Source organism: Taurulus bubalis, assembly GCF_910589615.1.
Source record: "Taurulus bubalis genome assembly, chromosome: 6".
Classification (NCBI taxonomy): Eukaryota; Metazoa; Chordata; class Actinopteri; order Perciformes; family Cottidae; genus Taurulus; species Taurulus bubalis.
The window spans coordinates 21,666,845-21,686,352 of NC_136594.1; the positions used below are offsets into that span (position 1 = coordinate 21,666,845).

Below are 19,508 nucleotides of genomic sequence, written 5' to 3' on the forward strand. Positions count from 1 at the left end.
AATGAAACCACCTGAATGTGGACTCAATCTGTGAAAACAGTTGCAAAATGTCTTCAATATAAATAACCCTAATCGGGTTATTAGAGTCGGGTTGGCCGTGAGAACTTTTTTAAGTAAAAGTATTTAAAAGAGCATTGAAGCGGTTTAATGAAATATGCTTTTGAGTTGCATGATGGGAACACTTTTAGGACTTCTGCCTTAGCTGCTTTCATTCTGTTCTGTCATTATCGTTTTAAATTGTCTCTTGCAAAACCCTTAATTACAGTGTAATAAAAAAATCAATGTTGTACTCCTTAAATCATGTTATACTAACAGGGAAGGGTACATTTAATGCATGTTCAAAAACTGCAACTCTGATACCAATGCCAAATACATATAAAAAAATAAATAAAAATCAAACAGTTTTTCCAGCGTTACTTATTAAACAATACTTTTCCTAGTTTATTTGACAATAACATCTTTCCTTTTCTCTTAATAAGCCTAATAATGTATTTTTGTCTTATTTTGTTTCCCCTTTCTCTTCGGGTATTTGCTCATATCTTGTGCCTGATCTCTTCAGCTTAGCTGTTCTGTTCTTTCTTGTAAATGTATTGTGTATTTCTGCATTGCTTACACAACATTGAGGGGAAACTGCGTGAAGTCAGTTACTGTACTTCATATAAATTAATCACTGAAAAAACTGCAAAAGTTATTTACGAAATACAAAGTTACATTTTATTACAAATATATAGAGAATTGCAATTCAAAACGTAAATATTTTCATAACAGTGTGGCAGATAATAGTTTAATATCTCTTCATGGAGCATAAATATCATGCATACAATTTAATCAAGTGAAATAACCAAATGCACAATGACTGCTGACATCTGCATAATGAAGCCACTCTGGATGTAGTGACCTACAGCTCTCATGAGAGGAGGACTCTGTTGTCTTTGGCCCACTTCCTCAGAACTCGGATGATGTATTCAACCTGGGGGTTTCCTGAATTTCGTAGCAGAGACAACACCTCTTTCAGTCTCTCCCTAGAACACAAACATTATATGTGAGGAAACAAGATGCGATCAAGAATGCACCATCTCCCCTCTTTCTTTTATTTAGACACCCACTCAAACACACCGCAAGCATTTGATACGTCAGTTCAGATGCTTTTCACTTCTACTGGGTAATAACGGTGATCTATTTGATACGATGTTTTGCAAAAACAACAAAAACGGCGAAATTCTTTCATTTTTAATGTGTAATGATAAGATCACATTATTGCAGAAGGAAACGAGACAGACATACTTGGACTCCTTGTTTGCCAGTATGAGCTGAAAGATGCCGACACAAGCCCCTCTCTTGCCCTCCCAGTAGTTGGATTCTGGGTCCAGTTTCTCCAGCGCATCAAACGCTTTAGCTGCATAGTAGAACTGACCCATCTGAAACGACAAGCTGTGGTCATGGCCGAGCATGCAAAACAAAATTATACCACCTATTTAACAAAACAACATTTAGTCTCAGAGGAAGTTTATCCAGGACAAAACATACTTGTGACACCTGCTTACGCTTTTGGTTGCATTTCAAATATATGGTGGGAAAACTGAGGGACACCTCTGATAACATAAGGACAGCTAAGCTAGAATGTGCTTATGCAAGTTAATATAACCTGTATGAGACAAAAACAGGCAGGTAGAAAAGGAAATGTGTGATTTACCTCCACTAAAAAGGTGACATTTGGAACTCAAGATTACATTTACATTTGGCATTTATGAGTTCTAAAGTTATTAGTCGATTGACAGAAAACAAATGAGCATTTGTAAATGCATCGGTTGTTTTGAGTCACTTCTTCTCAAGCTAAATTATTATGGTGCCAGCTATTTAAAAATGAGAATATTCTGCTTTTCTCAATTTAGTATCATCTAATAAGTGAATACCTTTTGACTTTGGACTGTTGGTTGGACAAAACAAGACATCTGAAGATGTCACCTTGGGCTCTGGGAATTATGATTTATTATGATCAGCAAATTAACCAATAATGGAGACAATCATTAGTTGCAGCACTATACTTAAATTCAAAAGGGAAACGGCAACTAAACATTCACACAAGGGCTGCAACTAAAGAACAAAAAATATGTATTAATCTGTTGATTCTTTTTCGTAAAATATGAAAAACAGCCATCACAATTTCCCAGAACCCAATGAGAAGTCTTCAAATTACCTCTTTTGTCCGACCAAGAGCCCAAAGCTTATTGATATATTAAATACACGAGAGCATCTGGCGTCTTGAAATGTGACTGAAACAATTGATTATCAAAATTGGGGCCATACATAGACTAATTGTTTCATAAATTCATCCATTGACGCAAATTTACATAGAATTTGTAAATGAATGTTTGCGGGGTCACCCCGAAAGGCAGATGACAGAGGAGGAAGTCACCTTGTAGCAGTCGTTGGCGATGAGCTGCAGCAGACTGAAGGACTCGGAGGAAGTACCCATCTTCAGATAGAGCTCCCAGGCAAGCTGACCTCTCTGGTTCATTATGTCTGACAAGAACAAGATGAGGGTTCAATCATCCATCATGCGCAGGCAGCTTCAGCAACTTTTATAGATTCAGGTTGGGAAAATGTGAAACGCCTGAGGGCAGGTTGTATTGATGATTAAGCCAAGGAGGGAGGAGAGAAATCTTTTAATGGAGATATCTCTTTCTTAGAGCTGCTGAGGTGCCAGAGTGAACCTCAGTTCTTCACAAACCTGAGGCAAGAAATCTGGCAGTGATGTTTGACTCAGTGAACAACAACACAGGTTTCCTCAGTCTCAACATTCTTTATGCTTTCATGTCATCAGGTGTAGACTGTGACTGGAACTTGTTTCAGCTCTGCCCGGAAAAAAAAAAAAGCCTCTGCTTCGTGTAGCTGGTGCTGAATGCCCATCGGCGAACACTTGGAGACTGGATGATATTGCTCCAGGTATATCAAATATAAAGTATGTGTCTACGATTCCTTCTCACTCCACAAACACCTCACCAGCAGTCGGGCATGTTGACCCAGTATTTTCTGCATTGAGGACTCATTTAGATTATCTACCCACATTTAATAAATAACCTAGGAATCCTTCTGAACCAAAGCTCAGATCTTTTTTTTTTTTAAACACACGTTGATGTTTGTTGTATGTTTTAACTCCTGTTCTTCTGTATATCTTGTTAACTGGGTTTTATTTATTATTCAACAAATCTATACTAAGTGAACTGCTGATATTTGTTAAAGCCCTGTAATGTTCTTTTATTCATTCTTTTTAATTTTCTTTACAATTCCTTTTTAAATGTATGTAAAATTGACAGACGTGTATGAATTTGCCTCAACAGCACGACTATACGTACAGCATCGCGCCAGCCAGCTGAGGTAAACATAGTCGTTCTTGATCTTTTCATTCTGAATCAGCAGAAACACCTGAAAGAGATATTAAAATGAGTCCAAAAACAATCGTGGGCAACTCATCAGAAGTGATCAAAGTCTGCAGATGTATGACGAAGCTAATTAGTAATTAGTGATTCTGGGCTATACAAAATAAACTGAATTGAAGCAAAGTACCTCTTCTGCTTCTTTGTAGTTGCCAAGGGCTGCTTTAGCCTGAGCATAGTTGAAGTTGAACGTATCATCATTATAGAAGTAACCCTGCGAATAAAAAGCACAATAACGCAGACACAAAAAGGTTAAGTGTTCACATGTCCAACGGAAAGTGGATACAAAAGCGCGCGCGCACACACACACACACACACACACACACACGCGAACAAATGTGCTGCATCTGTAAAGTACCACTTGTCATTCAAAGTGACACTTGTCACCCAGTGTGGGAGTCTTTTTCTACTCTCCTCCTTACATGCTGATTCTTCACTGGAATACATCCTTTCATGTGTGCCTTGTACTGAGCAGCACTAACCTTGACTGAGTTCAGATATATGAGAACGTCTTCAAATTTTCTCAAGAGGAAGAAGCAGGAGGCCATGCATTGTCTGCCAGGAATAGTGTCTGAAAGAGAGAAATCGGTTACACACACATCCTCCTCACAGCACTGCTTTAGTAGCTCATATTGATCACATTTCTACTCCGTGTACCACATTCACTGGCCGAGCCTCCGACCAACTGAAAGAACTGCTGAGCGATTTTCAGGTGATCCCTCTGAAGGGGAAAAGCACAACAACAGACGTTTGTCTCTCAGATCGACTCCCATCACATTTATCTGTGTGAGACTATTTCTTTAACAGCAATACTCACTGATCCAATGTCTTGTCCCAACGCTGCGTTTACCACTCCTTTCAAAATATACTCCTGAGAAAATAAATGATCAAAGCAAAGAAAATGTGTATGATGTCTTGTCTAGTCCCTTCATAGTGAAATTATTTAAAAAGGGAGAAAGGCAACATTGATTATCTTGATAGAAGACACTTTAGAAGCAATAATAAAAATACTTTAACTTTATATAGCGCTTTTCAAAAAGCTCATAGATCAAATGAGCATGTTGTTCCCTTGTGGATAACAGACAAGGTATTAAAATACAAAAGCCCAACAGTTTCACAGGTTTCCAGATCCAGGCCACATTGAGGGGCTTTTAAAGATAAACATCAGTCACATAAAAGAAAAGAGCTCTTCAGGAACTCCTAAGTGGCGCGAGGAGAAGACATGTTTGTTTTTTAAAGATATTTATTAGCTTCATATAATCTGGCATGGTTCTGTCTATCAGTGTAAAAAGGTGTAACCGATAAAAATAGTCAGTATTAGCTGTGGTTGAAGCTAAATAGAGCTACTGTTTTATTCTTCATGTGAGAGTGAAATTGAGCAGATCTGGAGTCTCTTATCTAGACCAACTAGTGACATCGTGCTTGAAAAAAATAAGTGTAACACCACATACAAAAAATACAATGTCCCTCTGGATCATTACCTGAGGGGTTGTGGGCACCATGTCCTGAATGAGGTTGTAAGCTTCCTGGACATCATCTGGAAGTATAAAGTGGAGCATGGCAATCAATGAGCTAGGTTTCCTCTGAAATCTGACCTTAAAACAATGATACATTTGATTAACAGCAGCATGACAAAAGGATGATGCATTTAGTCGGAGGATGTAATAATCCACTATTATGGCAATGCATGACATGAAAGAGTGTGATTTAATTGTTTTGTAGTGTTATTGTATCTGTCTGTATTTGTCATCATAACCTTTTCCTTTATGAAAGATATCGTATCTGTCGGACATTTGATACATTTCAGTAGAAAAATTGTCCTTGTTTGGCTTGTTCTAGAAAACTGCAATGCCACGGCTAAACACCTTGCCGGAGGTTGTAGATGACCAGGTTGAGTCTGGCCTCGGGGATCACATCGATCAGAGGAGGCAGCACCTGCAACGCCCCCTCGCCACCACGAAACACCACCTGCAGTACACCGGGGAGAGATTCAGCGTGTGGAAAAGTAGCACGTCGGTCCCCAGTGTACGCACGCATGCACGCACCTACACACTCACAGTTGGAGCTTGAGAAGAGCTTACCAGGTTGTGTCGGATAAGCTCCTTAGCGAACTCAAAGGAGTAGGAAGAAATGTCGATTAGGTTCTTTAACTCAGCCTAAGAGGGAGCGAGAGCACACATAAGTCAAACCGACGGCCACTTACTCTCCCCAAAGAAATGAAAAGGACAAGCATTCACTGAGTCAACAATAATCATGCATGCTTAGTTAATAGACACATTACATTTTATTTTTAAAAGCACAAATACTGCGCACTGACACCATTCAAATATTCATAATACGTAATAATTACAATACAGCGCCATTGCTTTCATTTTAAATATTTACCTTTGGATCATTTCTTGGATATTGTATATATAACTTTGCATGTTAATAGAACCACAAACATGGATGCAGGTTTTAGAATAAAAATGCGAGATAAATATATATATATATGTATATATATATATTTTTTTTTTTTAAAGAAAGAAATGAGCCTTTTCACTCATCACCTTTGACATTTTGGCCAATCTATTCTTACACAGATAGCGATAGACCTCGTTCACACAAAACTATTTGTTATTGACAATGTGAAAACATATGAAGTCATACGTCAAAGGAAGACCAACAAAAATATCAGCCAAGCCATGCGGCCAGTACCTCAGCTGCCTTGCCATTGTAGAGCCTGAAGTGGTTGCAGGCCTTCAGGTTGAGAGCAATGGTGGAGTCCGGCTTGCTCTGCAGGTACACAGCCAACACCTCCTGGGACACGTCGTAGTAGTCCAGCTTGTAGTAGCACAGAGCCACGTACACCTTCAGAGCCAGGAAATCTCTGAAAGACAAAATGCAATGTGGCCGTGAAACTGGCTTTCAGACTTATTTATACTTGTTGTTGCACACAAAATATTTCAGATTTTAATTTTTTTTACAGTGGTTTACATATGGTTGTTTAGAACAGGACATTTTGCCATGTCATGAGGTTAATCACTCGCTATTATCTTACGTTGCTTGACGTTATAGTGCGTATTGTGACAACCCCCTCCTTTCCTCTAAGGGTCTGTCTCCTGTTTACCGACTTTTCTTTATCTTGCAGGATGTTGATCATCAGCTGATGAGCCACACCTGAGCCTGATGTTGTTCCAGGTATAAAAGCTCAACACCTTTTCACACATGCTGATGTCACCGATTACCGACGCTCCATGTTTGCTTTGTTTAATTAATGTTATCCTTTAAATAAATGTGCCTATTTAATACTCTACAGCAGTCTGGTCTCCCATTTATGTTGCAGTCTTTGAGCCGGGCTCAAACAGCCAGTTTAATTATTATTTAAATCAGATAATAAAAATAAAGATTTCATGACAGTAGTAAAAGTGAGTAAAAGTGGTTGGAGATTTGACGGCAGGGACTCAAATGTGATACGGTTTGTATCTAATGGGAGTCCACTGCATGTGCAGCACAGTCTGGACTGCTCTCAGCAAGCACTTCTCCTCTGCGCTGGTGTTTGTATCTCGAGCAGTGATCCATAATTTATAATAATCGTCTTCATTTAAGAGTCCCGTGGGACAAAGAGGAGCAGAGTTCACTTAAAACCTACCTGTGGTACAATGTGTATATCAATATACATGTTTTCTTTCATACTCAAAATAGCATTGCAGCAAACGACAGATCTTATTATTGGAGTTTATAACATATCTTTATAAATCAACATCATTTCATAATATATTTGTGTTGAAATTTCCCATGTGCAAAAAAGACACAGCCAAGAGGTTGTCACAGGAAAAACATTGGACACAAACAAGGGAAAAGCTGAAAACCAAACAAGTGTAGAAAATGAATGGTGTCTACCAGTCTGGCAAAAGAACATCGAGGCTTGTACAATGGACTGGTACTGCACATTTTAGCATAGCGGTATTTTTATATATTTTTTTCTGTTAACATTTGGAGGAAGTAGCAGCAGTAAGGCTCATTTGCATTCCAACAGATGCACCTTGGCCTACAAAATGCCACAAAGCCACGAATAGATCTCTGAGAAGCGGCACACTCGACGTCTTTCATTTTCTTCCCCTCGCTACTCCAGAGACAGTATGTCAGTGGAAGAGGAAGCTAGCTCAGCAGGCCAGCTGTACTGACACTTGAATTATCTTCACGGTTCCACAAGGCGTGATTCTTAAATTAACAACTCGCACCTGTCAAGGTGGTGCTGGGACGGTGCTGTGAAACTCATTTCCCAGAGTAAAAGGATAGGGGAGAGCGCACACCTGTTCTGCAGTAGAATACGTTTATAGATGTCAATGGCCTCCTGGTAGTGGGAGCGCATGTAGTGGATGGATGCCAGGCTCAGCTGGTCCTCGGTCACATCCTCCAGATTCTGGTGGAAACACATCAGCTTCTTCTCATCGCTGAACTAAGACACAATGTGGGCACAACAGAACACAAACGAACGCATCAGAAGATTTGATTGGCTCTGTGTTGAGACGAATGGACAGAAAATCAATTACACAGACAAACAAAACAAGATGAAATTAACGATCAGTATTGTATGTCGGGGAATCACATTATAGCGGTATTGACTTTAACAGAGATATTTAAAAATGAAATATCGATGTGTTACTAATCGATGTGTTAATAATACACATATACAGATATTGTGTAAACAATCCAGCGCCTCTTAAATTATTTTATGTATACAGTTATGGCCACAAACTCTTTTTCCACCTCCCGACACTTGTATTATGGGTGTAATTCATTTGCCAAAAAAAGAGACAAAAGGCACAATAAACAAAATTAAAGATGAATTTGACTCATCGCATTCTTTTTAAATTTATTTTCTATAGATATTGCGATAATATCGACATAATCAATTCTTTTGGTCACAATAATCGTGTTGAGAAAATCTGATATTGTGACAGTCCTTATTGTATGACATGACTACAGACCTGCATGTTTCTCTCATATCGTACACATAAACCTTTATTTACAGTGAGGGATCGCTCAGCATTGAATTATTATTATTATTATTATGATCAAGTGAAGAGAAGAAAATCAAACACACAAAGTCAAATAATATGGCAGTTTTCCAACCTTATGAGCCAAGTGGAAGAGTAGTCTGTTTTGGAGGGGGGACGTTGGCGCTACAGACAGAAAGAGACAACAATTGTAGTTAGATAGAAAACCACATGAAAATAAGAGGCGCAATTCATTAACATCATAACCACAACTGTAGAAAATACCTGAGGAGTGAATTAATGGAAACTAAAAGTGTACCAACAACCCGCATTTAGCAAAATCTGCAAAGAAAAGCAATGGCAATAATAGCTGCTTTACTATAGAATACTGCAAGTAATTAATAGACTTCTTGAATAAAACCTGGTGCACAATTACTATTTCATTTGAAGGTTACCCAAAAACACACTATATGGCTAAAAGTATTCATAATTGTTGACATTGGATTATGTTTTGGTGAGCGACAAAAACAAATACTAAATGACTTTGTACAATATGCCAAACTGATACCAACAATTATTGATATTTAGATATGTGGACTGGTTGGTTAGAATGTGGTGTGACGGTCCTCTAGTCTGCCTGTCTATTTGTCTGTCTGTCTCCTTGTCTGTCCCCTTCAGGTAACAGGTGGGGTGGGATCACCCTAATAAGAAGCACCTGCTGGAGTGGGGAGATCAACCTAACGGGAGGCACCTGGGCCCGGTGCTCTGCGGGGATAAAAGCTCCGCCTCGGATCTCTCGGCCTGGGACATGGGGCGTGGCTCTCGCTCGCTGGGCACGGTCCAGGAGAGGCCAGCCAGGCCACAGCGGTCTAATGTTCTGTCTATGTTTCGGGCAGTTTGGGTTTCGCCAACCACCTTGTTTAGCTAATAAAGCCGCTTTGTTTTGGAACGCTGCATCTCTTGTGCATTTTGTCGCGGCGCCTGAGCCGGGTTGTGACATGCGGTGCAAAGAAGGACATAACAAAATGTAACAGCCTACCCTTAGATGCAGCCTCCTCAGCCTCTTGATAGAGCCCCAGAAAAAACAGTGCACAGGCCAGAAACACCCACACCTCAGCGGGGCATTCAGGCTTCATGGTCAGAGACTTGTACTCCTGTCACAACATTATAATGAAATATTACACATGTGATCAAACTCTACAGGAAACACTCAATCACATCCTTATGCATTTATTCATCAATAATCAGAATAATATTTAACTACTGTGTACCGTGTGCATAATTCTGTGTGCCAAACTACCCGCACTCATTCAGATACACATATATACTAAATAAATAAATAAATAAATACCTCCATAGCTCTCTTGTAATCACTCAAGTGAAAGGCGCAGTAGCCAATCCAGAGGTCGACATGCTCCTCTTTCTCGCCAATACTTCTCTGGAACTGGAGATGACACAGCAACAAATCAGCAGCAGCAGCAGCAGCACACAGTGCTGTCTGTAGCATAGATGTGGGAGTGAATCTATTCCTGAAAATTAAATCCCAGGGCATGACATGGGATAATCTGCAGGAGGCATTTCAGTTGAAAAAAAAAATTTGAATCCCTCAATCTTTAAACAGAATCATCACATTTTCTATATTTTGTATTATAGAATAATTGCAGCTTCATTCCTTCATTTTGAAAAATGATGGTCAAATCACAAAATTTATAAAATTACGGTCAGCATCCACAGGTCGAAATCCGCAAGGAGATTTTATTAGGGTCGCCAAATACATTTCTTCCATAGTCTTTTACATTCATATCTGCAGTACACCGTTGAGCCACACGAGAAACCTGTATTGCTCTGATAATTGAAGCCTATACTTATTGTATCAAATATGAAAGGTAGGTGTACATTCTTATTTTTCTTTTTTTGTTTAGCGGAAACAAAAAGAATGATATACCCTGTTAACACCGCCTGAATGCATTGATTTGGTCTAATTTATTAAGTACTTAATGTGTGTGTATGTTTTTTCAATAACACGAGCACAAAGTGTGTTAAAAATGTCATTCAACAATCCAGTCAATGTGACCTCTCTGACCTCCTCTGCTACATACATCCTTTGAGTTTACCTGTCTCCGGCTCCTGCCATCACCTCATCCCTACCACCTTGACTTTAAACCTGATGATGGACTGGTTAAAGGTTATTTACCATTAACTAGATTGGTATTGAACCTAGTGCAGTTCTGTTTATTTAGAATCCCACTCCTGTAAGATTGACTACTTGTAACAATAATAAATATGTGTACCTTCTTTGGGTGTGCATTTGTCCTACTCTGCAAATTGTTCAGATGTTGGGCAGCTGCAGTAAAGCACCCACAGAGCTGATCAGGATTCAGTTACTCTCGTGAAGAACGGCCCTTCGCTTTGCATCCGATTATTGAGTTATTAGCCGATGTGCTAAGTGTGTGAGTACCTCCAACAGCGTGAAAGCTCCCAGGTAGTCTCTCTGTTGCAGGTAGTCCTCCAAGGGAGGAACCGTCGTCTTGTTCTTCTTCTTTTTCTCACTGATGCTCGCCGGGGTCTCTCCCCTGACGCCTGGCTTCACGCGAGAGAGGTTCTGCCGAGGGACGAAGTTTGAATTTCTCAAGTTGTCTCAGAACTTTATGTTGTTGTAAAGTTGGGTCAAACATGCGAGATCATTTCATAAATATGTAGAACCGTGAACTCACCATGTCAACCGTTCCCTCTTGAAGAGGTGCCCAACTCCAGCTAGGACTTGTTTATCACTAACCAAGGTAACGTTGGGTGTTACTGCCAACGAAAACACACATTGTTAACGGCGACGTCACCTACCGTTCGGCTTCTAGCTATTCAACCGTATCTTCATTTAACATTGAAACTAACGTAAACAAACGTATTTTTATACTAACAGATACATAAACAGTGAGCCCCTTTTCCCACACTATCTCCTGGAGGATTATGAACGATCTTCGTAACAGTTAGCTAACATAGATTTGTTCTTCCGCTCCCATATTTTCAAATTAAAGGCATAAGTAAAGGAGCCGACAATGTAGTGAGGAAGTTAAACACCTAATCAGGTCGAGGTCCATATCACGGCCCTCCTCTGAAACCCTTTGAGCGGGAAGAACCCCATGTTGGAGATGGTACTCGAAGGAAAACATCTGACACAGCAGCCGTCTTAGAATACGTCTCGCGACTGACATTTATTTTGAAGTCAAACCGGAAACAGCTCAACTCCTCCGTGTTGAACTTGATTAGGGGGGGGGGTTGTTCTTTGTTGCTTAGCAACGGAACGGAGAAAAATGGCTGCGGCCTGTTACGAAGGATTTTGAATGTATAAAACATATATTTCATACAAGGCACAGCCATAAAGTATACCAGTGAGTGATGAGGATTGTATTCTGACAATATTGATGCAATGATATAATTGCCCCAGTGGCCTAATGGATAAGGCACTGGCCTCCTAAGCCAGGGATTGTGGGTTCGAGTCCCATCTGGGGTGAAGTGTTATACATTTACAAGCACATGGTCTGGAGTACGCACAGAGATTTCTAGTTATAAATATACGTAATAGACGACACAAATATTTCCTCTAATGGAGCCAGATAGTCTGTTAATTACAGCTTGCCTCACATCTTTCATCAAAAAGTTTACTTTCATAATAGCCAGTCATTTCTTGTTGCATTATTGCAATAAAGTGTATTCCTCAGAGAACCCAACATGTATCATTTTAAATTACACATATTTGTGTAGTTATGACAGATCAGTTATGACTTATTATATTTTTACAGCATCAGTTTGCATTTCGGCATCGGCCTCATCAGGAACGGTGATGAGTCTGCGTACAGACAGGAGGTTGAACAGCTGGTCCTCTGCTGTGGTCAGAACAACCTGGAGCTGAACAAGCTCAAAATTGTGGAGATGACAGTGGACTTTAGGAAGAGACCCCCCCCCCCCCTCTCACCAAAAAGCACTGTGTCTGCAGTGGAGACCTTTAGGTTTCTGGGATCCACAATCACTGAAGTGGGCGGCAACATCAACACCATCTGCAAAAAGGCCAAGCAGAGCTGCCTCAGGAGCTGCTGATCGCGTTTTTCTCCGTCATCATCCAGTCTGTCCTCTGCTCTTCGATCACTGTTCGGTTCGGCCACCAAACCGGACAGAGACAGACTACAACGAATAGTCAGGTCTGCAGAGAGAACTATTGGTTCCAGCCTGTCCTCCATCCTGGACTTGTACACCTCCAGCCAGGAAAGATCACTGCAGACCCCTTACACCAGGGGTGTCACACATACGGCCCACGGGTCCAGTCCGGCCCACGGGATAATTGTTAAAATTGCAAGAAAAAAAAACTACCCGAGTTGGGATCCTCTGATTGTAAGACGTGCATAATAACCATTGAGCCACAATTGATTGCAGTACTGACTTTACTAAAGATATTGCCCAACTGCGAGGGAATCTGCAGATGAGAGCCCAGGCAGATAAACAGTAGGCTGATGTCTGAATTGTTGGTCTTTGTTTCTAGTTTATTGAAGAAAGACCTCACAATAGGGTTTACCACCAAAACACCTTCATGACTAAACAGAAATATTGTCATTATGTATGCATTATTATGCTATGATTTTTCTGGTCTGGCCCACTTGAGGTCAAAATTGGCAGTATGTGGTCCCTTAACTAAAACGAGTTTGACACCCCTGTCGTACACCCTGGTCACAAGCTGTTCCAACAGGTTTTGGCGCTAAAGAGCACTGTACGCCAAAACCAGACACAGGAACAGCTTCTTTCCACTGCTGTCACTCTGAACAATTAATCAGACACCTCCATCTGCACTACTTCGACTGTTGCCTTTTTTACATTTGTATATAATATGTATGAGAGCTACGGGAAACCAGAATCAAATTCCATGCATGTGTAAACCGACATGGCCAATAAAACTGACTCTGAATTGTTTTTAATTAGTTTCTCTATCCGGCTACTAATGCTGTAGTATGCAGCGTTGAACAAGGCTATGCCCGTATACCTATGACAAACATTTGGCAGATTTTATATTCCACACGATGCATATGTGAATCCTTTATGCAGAGAAATGAAACCAGACAGGTTTTATGAATAATCAGCCAACTTTATTGATTTCTCAGCGCATAGTGTTGTGCATTTCTCATGTGCTTTGATAGGACCAGTCAGAAAGCTAGCACCCTGCAGTCTGTGCAGCAGGAGCTGGAGAGCAGCCTTCAGGAGCATTCTGGGCACCCCAACACACTGGAGAAAACAAAAAGGAAACAAGAAATATTTAATGAATATGCTTTCGGTTGAAATGTTTGTACATTTATCCGAAGGCAGTGCTTTGTAGGACCCAACTGGAAACATGCTGACATTTGCTTTGAACTAACATATTGTAACGGTTATAATATTTAGCGCAACTGGGACAGCGGGAAGTACAGTTAGTAGTAGAGTACGAGGGGTGGAAAAAAAAAAGCATGTCAGTATTTAATGTTCAAATGTGGCTCAGGTCACTATCAAACCCCAGTCATTGGACAGCAGTCCTCAATGGTGTTAGCGAAAACCCGGCCATATCACTCTGGCACACTTCGACACCTGAACACAGACAAGATCAGTGCCAGGCTTTAATGGTGTGCTGCATGTTTAGTGCAATGAAATAGCTTAGCTTCTTTTTAAAAAGCATTAAAAGAGTATACTTTTGCTAAGCAGTGCCCACAGCGTAAGAATAGCACAAGAGGAAAAGAAAAGACAGCAAAGAGACTGTGAAAGCCGTTGTATGGGGAAGTTTGCCATCTTTAGCAAACACATTGGTCATACCAGCCACCGCAAGAGTGTAGCAGCAAAACACCTGCGTACTGAATTTAGCAACGGTGTGCTTTAAAGCTCGCCATTTCAACATTTAAGTTAAAGACAAATAACTTGTTATCCAATGGGATGTTTCATGTATACCTGTCCTGTATTCCTGGATTCTCCCTGGCAGTGGGCCCTGGCTGCCACCAGGTCTTCCTCACGTTAATGTACTAACCTGCATCGGGAAAGACAAGGAATAGGTTAATAAAACATCTGAATAAATACAGTTTGACCAAGGTCCGGTGATTTGACTGTCCTGAGGTCACGCCTCTTGTGATACACTGAACAGCGTATAAATGCAGCAGGACAAGACAAATAAAATAATCTGTTTAAAACCAAGTCACACTTGGTGCAACAGTGAGCCTATGCAGGGACAGAAGCCAGTTTTCACATTACCGGGTACATTAGTCTGTAAATTACTTCCTAAACTTTCAAAAACAAAGCCCATTTCACTCTCTTCCCAATGGGAAAAAATATTCACATTGAACTGCAATTCTTTCAATAGTTTTCTTTTAGTACAACTAATTATTTCTGCCAACAAAATGATTTTAGTCTGGACAGTCAGAAAGAAGGATGCAGTCAAACTTTCCCCAAATCCCCAAGAGAATGAGTTCTAATAACTGCACTTTCAACAGAAATGTACTTGGGAATACTTTGCTTTCTATGTATGCAGGAATTGAGGAGGTATGCAATCCTTTGAGCAGGAATTAAGACTTACAGACATTGTTCCTCTTGTGGACACTGCTCCACCTGGAAGTCCAGGTCAGCTCCTTGCTGGTGGGTTCCTGCGGCCAGCGCCAGCACATCCTCCTCCATCTGCAGCCCAACCAGACATCGTGTCCACTGGGTTTAGTGGGCGAGCTGGAAGAGGACAAAAAATAATATATAGATATACACTTTGCAACAAAAAAAGAACACAAGATATGGCAAGATCCTAATGTGAGCAATGGTCAAAAAGCACTTGAAGACACCAGTAAACAGATCAACAATGTGCCTTCACAGATCTGTTAATGTTCAAATGTGGCTCAGGTCACTATCAAACCCCAGTCATTGGACAGCAGTCCTCAATGGTGTTAGCGAAAACCCGGCCATACTACTCTGGCACACTTCGACACCTGAACACAGACAAGATCAGTGCCAGGCTTTAATGATGTGCTGCATGTTTAGTGCAATGGAATACGCTTAACTTCTTTTTAAAAAAGCATAAAAAGAGGGTACCTTTTGCTGAGCAGTGCCAACAGCTATTTTCAATTTAAACGCATACCGAACGAAATAAATAGAAACAACGAAATAAATAAATAGAAAATACACATTGAAAGCATGCTTTTTTAAAATGCATTTAAAGACTACAGAGCATCGCCCCATGTTAATGAGCGTGTCTGTTTGCAGGCACGTGACGACGAGCATGGCCGAAGTGGGACGACAGAAACGTGTCTTCATATTGTGACCTGTAACGTTACATCGTAACTGCAGCGTAGTGACTACTTTACTAACATGCAAGTCGTGAATATAATCGTGAAACAGTGCAGAGTCAGAGGTATTTCTCACCACGTGAACGCGCCGCATGAAGATCACGACGTCGCGGTGGAAAGAGACAGAGAACGGAAGTTCCGTCGCTTTTATAGTGCGATCACTTCCGGGTTAAGCTTTCATGCCCTGACTCTTGCCTGTCAAGTACGCTGCGCACTATATATATATATATATATATATATATATATATATATATATATATATATATATATATATATATATATATATATATATATATATAAACATTGAACAAAAAGTTCGGAAATACCTCTGACTCTGCACTGTTTCACGATTATATTCACGACTTGCATGTTAGTAAAGTAGTCACTACGCTGCAGTTACAATGTGTTTGGTAGATTATTTCTCTATTGTAACAATGATTCTTGCCAAGAAACCAACACCGGGGTGACAAGGGGTGGCAGCTGCCACCCTAAAAAAAATGTTTGCCACCCCACTTGCCACCCAGGTTGTCAGAAGTGTCTCCTATAATATACTATACATTTATTGAATGGTATTATATTTTTGCTACTTAAGCTGTTGATCTCTTTGGTAACTTCTAAAGCTAAAATCTTTAAGTTCCCCCTCCCCTGTAAAATGGTTGAGTCCATGAGTCCGCTTTGCTCGCTTGTCACCGTGGTTGCCCATCTCCCGAAGAGGGAGAGAAGCCAAAAACAAACTGAAGACAAGCGTACTGTAGGCTTGCAGTGATGAAAGAAGGTACAGTACTGCTGAATTGTGAATCAAGAAAATGTGATGGGTGGTCATATGTGATAGACAGTTCCGTTGTAATTTCAATCGTTTATTTAATTGCTAGCTTGCAAAAGTCGATAGCATACAGTAGCTAGCTCGCTATACAGCTTGCTTGTGCTTGCTAGCCTTGAAGTTGCCACTGATAGCTTAGCTAACCAACGTCTTACAACGTCTTACAACGTCTTTAGTACAGTATGGTGGACTGACAGAAAATGTTATAGCAGTTTTTTCTCAGTTTTTATTTTCCTTACGTATGTAACCTAACTGTTAATCTTGATAATATAAATCCTTATATTCTGCAGATATTCTCCATTACTCTTCATGCCTATTAAAGTTCAGGTCAGCGAGGTCAGTATAACACAGCTATGCAGCTGGAGTTGGTTGTGTCTATGAAAGGTCCAGTTCTCAAGGGAAGTCAGTCACACGCCTGCGCACTTCAACACTCACAACTGTTTATCAGTATGTTGACATTAGTGAAGCAGACGGGTCGTTGCACGGTCCAGTCTTGTGAGAAAAGATGAAAACACGGGATTCTCCTCCTCTTGACAGGATAGAGCCAATCAGATGTTAGGACGAGGCGAGACGAACCTGTGACGATAACCTGTGTATGAAAGGCCCCACTTCCGTTTGGGGGGCAGTTGTTCTTGACCCAACCTGCGTGTTGGCTGTACCACTCACTGCTTTTGCAATTGCAGCGCTGACTACTTTGCTTGTGATCATTTAGTAAATAAATATAGAGAACGAGAGAAGTTGTTGAACTGAGTTCTTCTGGAGGCTACACCAGGCATCCAATAATTAGCACGCATTAACAAGCTATTCCGAAATCAGATTTTAGATACCGCTAACCGTTTTCTCACAAAAAGCCTTTTTCTGGCTGTTTTTAAAGGTACTCAGTCATGTAGCCTACAGTAAACTCAGTAACAGTAAAAAGTGTGCGTTCTTTTGTCCACCCTATCTTTCGCTAGCTAGTTATTCTAGCTTTGGTATAAATTATTTTGTATGTCATAACCTAATACATACATACGATATATTACATTTCTAATTACCTTAGTGTCACTGATTAGGAGCTCGAAGCAGAACGTTATCATTTGTTTTCCATCTAAAATTAACCTTCACAATTACGGGCTTCCCATTAATAATTATTATCCCTCATCGTTATTACTGAATGCTGGCTTTTAACTGCAAATACAGAGATGATATAATGTTTATGTCAGTTGCAGGTCCTAAAATTATTGAATTTTCACCTCTGCAATCAGAGGCCAGATTTAGAGTCCACGCAGTTGGTCTGATGGTTAGTGCATGCGTCTGTCGCACAGGAGTTCCGGCGTGGTACGCTTGAGTCGTGTTGTAGGCTTCCCCTTAGACTAGGGTCCCCCAAGGACTCTAGAGGGAGCCTACCATCAAGCGGCTGCACTGGAAGGACCGACGTAAGGCTCTATGTGAAGACGACTAATCCAGGCATCGCGTTAGATATTTTTTTGTTCATTTATAAATATGAATATTTTTATGATTTCATTTAGATTGTTTTGTGCATGCGCAAATAGACTGAATTTGCACCTCTGCATTTATAAAGCAATGTTTTTCAGGCTTTTCACCTCAAGCTTATTTTAGCTTTTAATTCCCTCAACATGTCCTACCAGTAATACACATAATCAAAAGGTCAATCAGAAAGGGTCAATACAATTGTGATCAATCTTCTTTTTATGTTTGGCTGTCTAAGCGAGCCAAACAACCCAAACTATCTATTTTTCCTCAACACGTTTCTTGCGACTCTGTCCCAAATCCAATGGATGGAGAATGGACCTGACATGGACCTGACAGTGTCAACTTTTGAGTTGTTTACTTGTTTTATTATGAGCAGAAGGGAATAAGATTTTGATCAACATTTACATCTATTTCTAGTTGTCAGTTTTCACAAACCAGTGATATTTTATGCTCATGTTGACACTATCACTGAGATAAAAATGAACTAGTTCAGTGGCAAATATACCATTTAATGGGGAAAAAATATGAACAAAAACACACATTTCAAGTACATCTTGATTATCGAATGATAAATATTGTATGATGGGCTGAAATGGAAGGAACCAAATGCAAACTAGGATTGCAATGTACAGAGAAAAACACTATAGGACTAGATCCAGGTTAGCATTAGAGGCAGATAAAGAAAATACACAAAAATAGCTAGCTTAGTGTTAACATAGCCCACTACAGTATTCCCTTTCATTTGCCTCAAGTAAACTAAATGTAAGCAGGTAACAATCGTTAACAACTACAGATAGCCACATTCTGTAACTACCTGCACTTACATTGCCTCCGTGCATCATTTACTTTGAGCTAAACTCCTTGGTATAATCCTACAGACGTTACTTGGCAGAGTGAGAAATAAAAAATACGTTGTTTTTTTTTAAAGGCAAATTATTTGGGGGGGCTGAAGAACAACACGACGGGTGTCACTGACAATCTCGCTTCAATAGCTGTAAGGATTAATTTAAAGGGATATATTTCTCTGTGTGATTCAATGCAGGTCTATATTAGAAACACAGCTGTCTCTTTTAATTGTTTTTACTGAAAATATTAGCGTATGTCTGACGCGACGTGGAGTCAACGCTGCCCTGAGACGACAGCGAGTGTTCACTGCCCTCTAGTGGTCACAGTGGAGAACTGCAATACTAAATCATTGTCAATATCTATAAGTGCAACTCATTGGTTGAGTGATTTCTACAATGACAACATGGACACTTGTACTGCTGGTCGCTGCATTAGTAGAGAGACTTTTTAATAACAGTTTTAACTTTTCCTTTGTGGTGTCTGTGGTGGAGATTTTATTTAGAAGGTATTATTCTTAAACATGTGGACCATTTGGTGAGGTCAGTTTGCCCAGACTGAACCGAGCCATCCTTGGGATGATAGCAAGGGTATCTTCCTATTGTTTTGGATTCCTCTGTTTTCT

The 19,508-nt window shown here is 40.2% G+C and overlaps 1 protein-coding gene and 1 long non-coding RNA gene across 2 annotated transcripts; both read right to left on the bottom strand.

The window, feature by feature from the left end:
- Positions 1-775: 775 nt before the first annotated feature.
- ift56 (intraflagellar transport 56) lies at positions 776-11,246 on the bottom strand. The gene is made up of 18 exons (XM_079219826.1): positions 11,134-11,246; positions 10,878-11,021; positions 9,771-9,863; positions 9,459-9,573; positions 8,556-8,605; positions 7,733-7,878; positions 6,135-6,306; positions 5,519-5,593; positions 5,303-5,405; positions 4,919-4,974; positions 4,255-4,308; positions 4,095-4,158; positions 3,920-4,008; positions 3,568-3,651; positions 3,357-3,426; positions 2,417-2,523; positions 1,285-1,418; positions 776-1,022 (listed from the first exon to the last, which is right to left on the bottom strand). The coding sequence occupies exons 1-18, from the start codon at positions 11,134-11,136 to the stop codon at positions 908-910; spliced, it is 1,674 nt and encodes a 557-aa protein (XP_079075952.1). The 5' UTR covers positions 11,137-11,246; the 3' UTR covers positions 776-907.
- Positions 11,247-13,532: 2,286 nt separating this feature from the next.
- On the bottom strand, positions 13,533-15,880 carry LOC306738263. Its single transcript, XR_013771010.1, has 4 exons — positions 15,824-15,880; positions 14,994-15,136; positions 14,375-14,450; positions 13,533-13,684 (listed from the first exon to the last, which is right to left on the bottom strand). It is a non-coding gene; the product is annotated as an uncharacterized lncRNA (long non-coding RNA).
- Between the last annotated feature and the right edge of the window lie 3,628 nt (positions 15,881-19,508).